The sequence below is a fragment of the Sceloporus undulatus genome, chromosome 6, assembly GCF_019175285.1.
Source record: "Sceloporus undulatus isolate JIND9_A2432 ecotype Alabama chromosome 6, SceUnd_v1.1, whole genome shotgun sequence".
In the NCBI taxonomy this organism is placed as follows: domain Eukaryota; kingdom Metazoa; phylum Chordata; class Lepidosauria; order Squamata; family Phrynosomatidae; genus Sceloporus; species Sceloporus undulatus.
Window position 1 is genome coordinate 129,744,915 of NC_056527.1, and position 10,918 is coordinate 129,755,832.

General features: G+C 42.4%; 1 protein-coding gene across 1 annotated transcript; it reads left to right on the forward strand.

Annotated features, from left to right (window-relative positions):
* On the forward strand, positions 1 to 10,513 carry TMEM218 (transmembrane protein 218). The gene is made up of 4 exons (XM_042475159.1): positions 1 to 117; positions 1,035 to 1,145; positions 2,418 to 2,520; positions 10,148 to 10,513. Exons 2-4 carry the CDS (start codon positions 1,036 to 1,038, stop codon positions 10,283 to 10,285), a joined length of 351 nt encoding a protein of 116 aa, XP_042331093.1. The 5' UTR covers positions 1 to 117; position 1,035; the 3' UTR covers positions 10,286 to 10,513.
* The last annotated feature ends 405 nt before the right edge of the window (positions 10,514 to 10,918 follow it).

Below are 10,918 nucleotides of genomic sequence, written 5' to 3' on the forward strand. Positions count from 1 at the left end.
TGAGTGGCGCTGAATAGAAGCCTCGCTGTGATTGGATAAAACTCTTCAGGCGTTCTAGCGGGATTCCTTCCAAGAGGGAAATGGGGTTCCAGTCTCTTGGAGTCCAGGTGGAGAAAGGTATGGCCGGCTTCCCTCTCCTTCCCAGCGGTTGCCTTCCGTCGCCTTCCCGCCCAGCTCTGCTGTCACTGGGGCGCCTTCCCTGGCCTCCAGAGTCAAAGGATGCATCCACACTGAGGGAATAACCCGGTTTAGCACCGCTTTAACTCTTATGTGGCTCAAGGCTATGGAATTCTGGGAGTTGGAGTTCAACAAATTCCAACTCCCAGAATTCCATAGCCTTGAGCCACATAAGAGTTAAAGCGGTCATTGTCAGAGTCTGGCAGTGACAATGTAGCCACATAGTCATTGCAAAGCATGTAATGGATGTGCAGGGAGGCTTCAAGGGCTTCACAGTAAGTTAAGGCTCGGAGTGTAGTGGAGTCTCCTTCCCTGGAGGTCTTTAAACAGTGGCTGGATGGACATCTGTCAATGGGGATGCTTTGATGGAGAGTTCCTGCATGGCAGAATGGGGTTGGGCTGGATCAGGGCCCTTTTGGGGGTCTCTTCCAACTCTATGGTTCTAAAGCATGGGGGGCTTTGGGCATTGCAGAAGGAGGAAGGGGATACCCACCCCCTTAGTGCCTGAAAATGGACATCTGCATCCAGAATGGAAACTTATGCTTATGGATGTCGCTAACAGAATTCTTGCCATGATGTGGCAACAACTGCTTAAGCACAATTAACTCTATTTTGTATTGTCGCCTTCATGCGAGTGCGGTAGCTGTGAAAGCTCACCATCACCTATTATTAGCCACACCTGGAGCAACTGCATATCCATTCTTTTAATAAACGGCCCATTCCATGAATAGAAGACCCTAGTGAAAATCATCTTTCCTAAGGAGTCGTCATCATCATCATAACTCCACAGACATCAGAACCCCCAGATTTGCTTGGGAGAGGTTTTCGGAGGCTTCATGATCTCTCTTGCCTTGCAGGATGCCTGGCACAGTGTTTGGCGTTGGGCCAGGAGTCTTCATTTTAGCACTGCTCTGGGTACTGACCTTGCTGCTCTGCGTGGTGTTATCCAGAGCTTCTGGACTCGCTAGGTAAGGCGATTTCTCCTGCTGGGAAAGTAATTGGAGGGGAAACTGCTAACCGTGTGGATTTTGTGGTAAACGTTAAGGGGAAATATCTCGCAGCTAAGAGCAACTCAACAATGGAACCAATTGCCTGGACGTCTTCAAGCAGAAGCTGGACAGCCTTCCACTGGGACTAGTTTAGGTCTGAGTTTTCTTTAGATGACCTGCAAGCAAGGCCTTGTTCAACTCTACGTTTCTAGCCATCTAGTCTTCGGAGATTTAGGAGTGGATGGGTTCTATCATTAATTAAATGATAAATTCAGTGAGCTCAAAGTAGTAGCTTTAATGATTTCTTACAGGAGATTCTAAATTGATTTAGTGGAATCTCCCTCCTTGGAGGTCTTTAAACAGAGGCTGGATGGCCATCTGTCAATGGGGATGCTTTGATTTGGATTTCCTGCATGGCAGAATGGGGTTGGACTGGATGGCCCTTGCGGTCTCTTCCAACTCTATGATTCTATGATTTTTGGTGGCAAACAAAACCAAATCTGAGTCAATAACCAGCTTCTGATCTATTCTGGATATATTTTACAGCATTTAATTTATTGTAGAGCACCAAATAGTTGGCTCTCCATATCCACCGATTCTGTATCCACGGATTCCACCATCCATAAAGCAAACCTCTGTTATACAGAGCTACTAGCAATGAGGGGTACTATGGAGGGAAAGAGGTTATAATAGGGTTATAATTGGTTTTTTCTCAAGTTGTAAGGGAAAGCCAGCAAGCATTTTGTTTAAATGTTATCGTATGTATTTTATATGTTTATTTTCAATAAAATTATTTTTAAAAATAAATTATTTTAGTGAAAAAGGCCAACCTAGAATCACAGAGTTGGAAGAGACTACAAGCGCCATCCATCCCAATCCTCTGCCATGCAGGAACTCACAACCAAAGCACTCTCAAGAGATGGCCATCCAGCCTCTGTTTAAAGACCTCTAAGGAAGGAGACTCCACCACACTCCAAGGCTTTTACTGTCAGAAAGTTCTTCCTAATGTTTAGGTGGGATCTCTTTTCCTATACAGTGGCCTCTTCCTATATTATTGAAGTCTCATGTAGACTGCATTTCAGTAATCCAAATGGGATGTAACTAGGGTATGTGTTACCATAGCCAAATATGACATCTCTACAAAGAATGTGTACAGCTGTCGCACTTTAATTGTGCAAATGCATTTGACTAGGTGTGATTCGAGCCTTAGTGATGATTACTGTGTTATACTCTCTTTCTCTCCCCCTCTAGGTTTTCGGTAATTCTGGTTTTCTTTGCGGCTGTGATAATCACATTGGTCCTGATATTTTTCCCTCGCGCAAGTGAGTTGCCAGCACCACCTACAGAAATTAAGGTAAAGGTTGTTCCCGCTTTCTCTGTTCATAGTTCTTCTCACTAAGCATTTTGAATTTAGGTTACACTGCAAACTGACACTTTATAGATCAAATGGTCTGAGTGTTTGCATAAAAGGGTGTGTGTACAAAATACATCATCATAAGTGGTCAACTAATTGCCCATTTCCCAGGTGAAGACAAATGCTGCTACCACAATTCACTTGCTGTTGAGTGAGAGAGGGGAAAAGAAAGAAAAGAAAAGCAGTTAGAATGATGCTGCCTCCAAAAATTGCTAAAGAACTAGGAGTATGATTGGCAATTGAGCATCATGTGTTTTGGGTGGACAGCCACCCCACTGTAAAGTGCACTTACCTGTAATGTTAAGAAAGAAATTGGCAACATGAGCTTTCGTAGACTTCAGTCTACTTCCTCAGATGCAAGAAGTAGACTGAAGTCTACCAAAGCTCATGCTGCCAATTTCTTTCTTTCAGTTAGTCTCGAAGGTGCTACAAGATCTCTCTATGTACTGATTCTACAGACTAACATGGCTATATCTTTAAATTCTACCTGTAATGTAAAGTCACCCTACAGCCACCTACTGTAACGTAGCCTATAATGCACAGGCTAACTCCTCCTCAGAAACACAATGCTTCAGGAGATTCAGTAAAGTTTTATTTAGCAAACAGAAAATCACAATATATACTTGTTGTCAGGACTGAGTAATTTCTCCCCAGTTTCATCAGTATAATTAGTTCAAACAGTTCACCCATTACAAATACTCTCACCCCATTTGTCAGCAGTTCAAAACATATTCTTTTCCCAGGTCTGGCCCTTCCTTATTTTCCCTCTGTACTGAGCTACAAGAACACAAGAACAACCTTGGCAATTGGCAGCTCATACTTCCTTCCCACACATCTGTTTATTAGGCTGCACCTAATACACAAGCTTTACTTCCCCCAACCTGACCAACATCAAACCCCATCATCTTACCTTTACGTACCTATGCTCAAACACAGCAATAAACATGGCAAAAATTAAGCATGGCACACTTCTCTGATCACTTCTATATTATTTCTGGAATGACAGCACCCTGGTCTCTTTCCCCACTGCTGTCACCAAACCAAGATGGATGATTTAAAAGATCTCCTTGGCCTGTTACAGACTGCCAAAATAAAGCTGCTTTGGGACTCTTTGGAGGTATGCTATTTAAATGATACATGGGTCCTAAGAGTCTGGAGGTCTCACCAAAGTCACGCTCCATTCCTAAGCACTGGAGTGCAGCTTTGGTGCTGCTTCCGGATTCTTAGGGCCCATGCATAATTTAAATAGCATATCTCCAAAGAGACCCGAAGCAGCTTTATTTTGGCAGTCTGTAACAGGCCCTTGTATTATAAGAGTTGTGTATTAATGGTCATGTGGATATATTTTAAATGAAGACAAGCTTTTATTAAAATAAAAAGTGAACTTTATTAAAACAGTTGCTTCAAACAGTTGTTACTTGAATAGATATCAGATAAAGATTGGTTCAGGCACTTGTGTTTCTTAGTTTAGCTTGTAATGTGACTTTCTTGGTGTTAACTGTGGCCCGTTACAGATCGCCCCAAAGGGGCGGTCCTGGGCTGCTGCCGGTTGCAGCGCGGAAGAGCCGCAGCAGCCAAACCGCGCAATTCCTCCGTGCTGCAAAAAAGGAGCGCGGAAATCGCGCTCTTTCCGGCAACCCGGAAGAGACGTCGCAAGTGCCAAAGTGCACACTCGCGACGCCTCTTCCGGGTTGGGACGTGTGGACGCAGAGTGTCCGCTACGTCAAGATGGCAGCGCCCATCTGGATAGGGCGCCGCCATTTTGACGTATCAATTACGTGCGAGGGGCAAGGCGCATCCAGAAGCACCGCCCCTCGCGCGTAATCGCGGCACGATGACGGACCTCTTGCGCCCGTCTGTAACGTGCCTGTGTTACAATTAGGTAGCTTTCCTCTTTGCTAGGATCTCCCTGATATTAGTGATATCTAATACAAAAATAGAAATTTAATTCCAAATTAGTTTCCCCCTGTTTGTTCCAGACAAGCTAGGACTGAAGAGTAAAAAAGGGGACAAAATCAGATTAAGCTAGGTTTCCCTCCTCCTCCACAGACATGAGGGGAGCGGAGGGGACTGGAAAAAGAAGCCTTGAAAGGAATGTTGAAATTACCCACCAAAGTCACTATACTATGTACCTTACAGCAGACTCTGAGGGGAAATGCCTTTACACTGAGGTTTGTTTGTAAAGTGAATCTGCTTCCTCATTGGGTCATTCATTAGGGAAATCATTTTTCCATGAGAAGATGCACAAAAAATGTCTGGTTTCATGTGCATAGACATATAAGTATACAAGCGTGCAGCTAGAAGTTTCTTGCATGGTAACAGGAAACTTTGGCTGCAAGACAGGAGAAGCTATCACACTCTTCCTTTGATTCTTTCCTTCTCAGTATATGAGCTCATTGGATTTAGATTCACGTAACTCTATGGTTTGTAAATGCCATGTCGTGTGTGTGTGTGTGTGTGTGTGTGTGTGTGTGTGTGTGTGTGTAGAGAGAGAGTTTGGTAGCATTGTGGTAAATAGCTGTAGTATTAGCTCAGTCATCCCCAACCCAGCACACTCCAGATATGTTGGAACACAACTCTATCGCTAGATGTAAACCCATTGATCTTACTGATTTTGATGATGGGATTTGTTGTATAATGCCTCTGGAAGACCCTGGATTGGAGAAGGCTGCAGGAAATGCGTATTTAATCTGATTAAAAAATCTCTTTTTATATTCACCTTATAGCTATGCCAGGGAATATGTGGCTATCCCAGTGCAGGTCTGCAACTCCTGTCAGTCCTAGCTGTCACAGCCAGTGTTAAGAAATGATGGGATTCACAATCCAACAGCATCTGGAAAGCTACACTTTTCCCATTGCTGTCTGAAAGATAAATTCTTAAGCTATCACCAAATCCATATAATTTTATTTCATTGATTCTGTAGCATAGCCAATATACTATGATAGTAGTTTGATAGAACTTTTGGTAGCCAGCCAGTATAGACAGTTTCTTTTTCAGGAATGCTTACCTCTCTATTTGGGCTTGTTTTTCTATCAGTTCTTCATACATCATTTTTAGTTCTCCCACAATTTCATCTCCTTACAGAGAAAGTCATATAAGAACATGAGAAGAAGCCTTTTGGGTTATACTAAAGGTCCAATTCAGCATCTTGTTTACTGCAGTGACCAACCAAATACATCTAGGATAAGCTCAGACGCAAGTAGCTCCCCTTCCTGTTGCCCCACTCCCCTAACTGGTATTCACCAGCATATTTTGTTTGACTATCACAGTTGATAGATGTATCATCTGCGAATTTGTCTAATATGCTTTTACACCATCTAAACTAGTGGTTATTGCCACAGTTTGTGGTGAGTGGATGGATTAGTGCTCCTTTATTCTTCACCTACTAAATGTTAAGCAAGTTGTCATTACTTCACGAGTGGGAACTGTGTGCCCCTTTGTTGTTGGACTGCAACCCCCAGGATCCCTCATTATTTGCTTATTACGTCTGTTAGGACTGATAAGGTTGCAAGCCAACAACATTTAGAGCGTTACACATTCCCCACCTTTGCATTAATAAATTCCTTGGTTTATAGCTGACAGGTCAACCTAACAACTATTAATTTATAGTCAACTTAATCAACAGTCAGCTAACTACTCAAGTCTCTGTGTAAATTGAAAGTTTATAATATAGTCACTGAGTTTTCCACTTTAACTTTGATACTGTATTTGGTGGGTCATGTGTTTCTTGGTCCAATTCTGGTTATTCAGGTTTCATTTGTTTCTTCATTTATGCTTTTGCTCTGCATTTTTTACATTCTACTCCAACAGACCTCCATCATCCCAAACAGCAATAAGATGGAGAAAATTTGTGCTCTGTGCTAGGAGCTGTTTTTCTTTCTCTTGGTGCTGACACTCGGCTGCTTTAAGAGTGCTTCATTTCTCCTTCACTCCCCACCCACCCACAAGCCCTTTCTCTAGGGACAGCTGTAATCCTTTCCCTTCTCAAAAAACACACTTGCAGGTGCTACCTCCAACAGATTTCACCGATAATCAAATGTTCCTCCTCAAGGCTTTTCCCCTGCTGCTAGATTAAACTCTCCAAAATGGTCTGAATTTCCATCACCAGCCGTTTGGTTTCCTCATGGATCAGCTTCAGAGGAAATTCTCCTTCTTCCCAGAGGTTCCCCATTTCTAATTATTTAAACTCCACATTCATTACAAAACGGTTCTTCTGTCCCCTTCCTCCTCAGCACTGGGAGTGCTTTGAGCCTTCTGGCATTAGGCTCCCCCCTGGCTGCATTCCTCCATATGGACCCCACTATCACTACATTCAAACAGCAAGGGAAATTGCCTTAGCTGTCTTAAGACAGCTCTACCTTTCTTCGAAAGAACTGTCTTGTCTTGCTTTTCAGTTTATAGGACAAACAATGTGCTGTTGTTGCAAGATATGCAGATGTGTTGCATTTTGCTTACAGTATTTATTTGGCGTTTGTTTAAAATATTTCTGTATCACCTTCCAAGGCAGTTTATAAAGTAAGAATTTGAGGGAATGAAATATAAAATATAGTTAGATGAAACAACATAAAACATTTAAAATAGCCACATGCTATGCATCATAAAAGATGGGTCTACATCAGTTAAATGCAGCCTGGTAGAGCAAGATCTTTCAGGCCCTTTTTTAAAAAGAGAGAGAAGGAGATGGATACCTCCTGGAACAGGAAATTCCATAAGGATGGGGTTAACAGAGAATAGTTTCTTTTTCTTGTAATGTCTCAATAGATAGGGGTGTAGCTACAAACTGAGGACATTATGCCCCAACCAATTAAATTTTCCCTCAGCCCCCTAAAGAGTGGCCCAAGCCTGCTCCAGCTGCAAGCGAGTCCGGACCTTACTGACCCCACGGCTCACTCCCAAAGCAGGCCATGGATACAGGGCCCAATCTGAACTGCCTTGAACCCGATTATTCCAGCTCATTTTTGCTCCTATCAGGTTGGACTGAATGGCCTCTTCCAGCTCTATGATTCCATGGTCCAGAGGACCAGAGTGTGGCCTCAGTGTGGCATCTGGCTGTGTTGGAGGCATGCGTTGTTTGAACGCCACACCCCCAAAGTGTCCAGAAGCCGCTTCATTTGGCCCCTTTGTTCCAAGCCTAGGTCTTGAATTCTGTTCCTAGTGTGTTAGCCACCCCTCCTAATTTTGTATCATCTGCCTACCTGATAAGGATTTCCTTCAAACTAAATTATTGATTAAAAAAATGTTAAAGGGTAATGGCCTTAAGATAGAACCCTGAGGCACTCCACTTGAGACCTCTTTCCAGTTTGAAGCACAGCCATTGATAACAACTCTTTGACATGATTTTCCAACCAGTTATGGTTCCATCTGACAGTTAATCCCATCTGTTTTATATTTAATCAATTTTCTAATCAAAACATTAGGGGGACCTTATCAAATGATTTGCTGAAATCCAGATAAATGACATCCACAGCATTCCCACCATCTACTAAGCTAGTGACCTGAATAAAACAAGATATAAAATTAATTTGGCAGGATTTGTTCTTGACAAACCTGAGCTGGCTCCTACTGATGACTGCTTTGTCATCAAGATACTTGCAGACAGACTCCTGTATAATATCTCTCCCATCTCCTTGTACCCTACATATGTATCCCTGTTGGATTTGCTTTGGTCCATGCTGCAGAATTAGTTTCAGGAGCAGCAATGGAAGCAAACAGAGAGGTACAGCGTATGAGAAAAAGAGGTCTGTACAACAAAAGAGTTAATTCTGAGGATTCTGAGGACTAACCTCAGCAGCAGTCCAGCACAATATGGTATCAATAATACATGCTCTGTGCCTTCAGCACCCAATGCCTGCTAATTGGCTAATTAAAAAGTGAAGCGTGTTGAACAAGCAAACATGGCACCCACAGGAGACTTGTTCTGTAGCAAAGGCAAGGTCACACTTGTGTTAATGCTGTTTCATGAAGCTCACCTTTGCTTTAAGCTGAGTATGTTGAACACTCTCAGGAGCTAGGAAGACAGCTTTGGAATCCATGTCTTATTGATTGAATGGGAGCAGATTGGGTGTCCCACAACTATATTCTTTCTGTTGTTGTTGTTGTTATTGTTGATGTAATGGCTACTCAGAACCTTAAGGATACAAATTTTAACTTCACATCTCCCCCTCTGTCCTGGAGCCCTACATACATTTGCATCCCTACATACATTGGACGAGCAGACTGCCCTCCGTAGTTCAGTGATATCTGTGTGGACAGTGCACAAATGCAGAATAACCAGCCAACATCCATCCAACATACTTACCAACATGCTTACCAGACACAACGCTTTATTGCAAATGTCAAGCCATAATGAACATGGAAGTAAACTTCTAAAAGATTTCATTTTATATTTATTAATTCCATGAATGAAAGGTACTCTGATGGGAGAATAAAGTTTATTGCATTTGGTGAGACATCTCCCAGAGAATGGAGAATAAAGCCAGAACCAAAGCCTAAGAGTTTAGCGCATTGGCCAGTGTCTTGTTGTTGAGACATGGAGATGTATTATCAAATTATGTCTCCAAGTTTCTTTTAATGGTTGTGGGTGTAGGTGTTTCGTACCTATGTCTGCAATGACACACACCCCTTATTTATAACTTCCCAAACCCCCATAGCCATTTAGTGCAGCGGGGAAGATGAGAGAAAAGTCAGACGGCAACTGCCTTTTTTCAGCAGGCAGCCATAGGAAGAATAAGGCATCATTCTGGAGTTCCAGGAAGATGCCATTCTCTTCCTGTGACTGGCCACTGAAACACAGTAGGGGCTGCATGACCTCCCCACATTCTTCCCAGTCACTATATGGCTATCTATGGGGGTACCCCAGTGTCAGATTGGTAAGTTAAGAATGTGAGAGGGAGAGGGAAGAATAAGGTTACACTTGTTCCATCAGTGTGATACAAGATCTCTAATGTGAATCTTTTTAACTGCTCTCAGGAAGCCATGGTTAAACAGGGACTCATCATTTTCTGTGCTTCTTTTCAGTATTTCCCTACCTTAGCCCAACTATGTCTTTATTTACTGGGCCCAGTTACAGTCTCCTATGAAGGCTAAAGGGCCAAACGCTCTGGTGGTTGACTAACTGGCAAGCAATGTTAAAGTTGTACATATCTCAATGAAGGCCATTCCTCTGTGCAGCTGTTGCCAAAAAAAGGCAAAATCCTTGGAGTTTTGGCAGATGATTAGGAAAGAAACTAAAAATGTATTTATTCATGTTAATAAAATTTTATTTGATACTTAACAGTATCAAATATGCGGTGGCTCAAGTGGTTAAGATGCTGACTCTGTTGATTGCAAGATCGGCAGGTTGGCAGTTCAAGGCCCAGGAAAAAAACCCTTCCCCATTGCCACCTGACTCAGCTGAGATGTCAAGGTTACCTGGAAGACAGCCTCTGCCAATGGCTTCAGCCCACAAAGAGGGTGATATGGGAACAAGCATCCCTCCAGGTTTTTCAGTATTATTTGCTTCTTAAGACTGTCATCAAGGAGATATTCTGCTGCATGAGTCATTTACAAACTTTATGTTTCCTTCAGATTGTGGACACTTTCTTCATTGGCCGTTTTGTCCTACTCACCATCGTGATTGTGGTTTTCGTGGGATGCCTGTTCTTGCTTTTGATCCATCACATCCTGCAACCTGTGTATGCCAAACCAATGAGAGCCAGTTCATAAGGTGGCAGAAAGTCTGACAATCACTTTGTGATGCTCTGGCCTTGAAATGAGACTTTTTTTTTTGTAGAGAAGAGTGCTATTGATTTATTCAAAATATATTGCTATTATTGTGTTTTTTAATTACAAAAAATAGTTGTGCTGATGGTGTTTGTTATATGATATCTTGAGTTTTGCAGGATGTACAAAGTGGCAAAATCAGTTTAATAAAGATAGTAACATGAATTCTAAGACTGCTTTTCATGTTGTATTTCCATTTTGAAACTTTGCCTTCTTTGGAAAACGTGTTTCTACATTAATACACTTGCACAGCATTGCAGGTACGATGTATTGATACCATAACAGCCATACGTTATAACTGTTGGTAGCCATTGGTTCCACTTTCTCCATAGCGGTTGACTAAACAAATTCAAAAATGTTCATAAGTTAAGTACTAATTTAACTGTAGCCAGCCTCTGTTTTCCTTTTTGCTCTCCGCAGAGAAACCTGGTCTGTGCATTTCTTTGTAGCACCTTCTGTTCTTAGTGGATTTAATTTAATGGATCCCTAAGGGCTTATTTGTTGTCTCCCCCTCCTTCCTGACACAGGTGAGAGATGCTAATGAGTCCCTCTGAGAAGTCACTTGGCTGAGTTGTT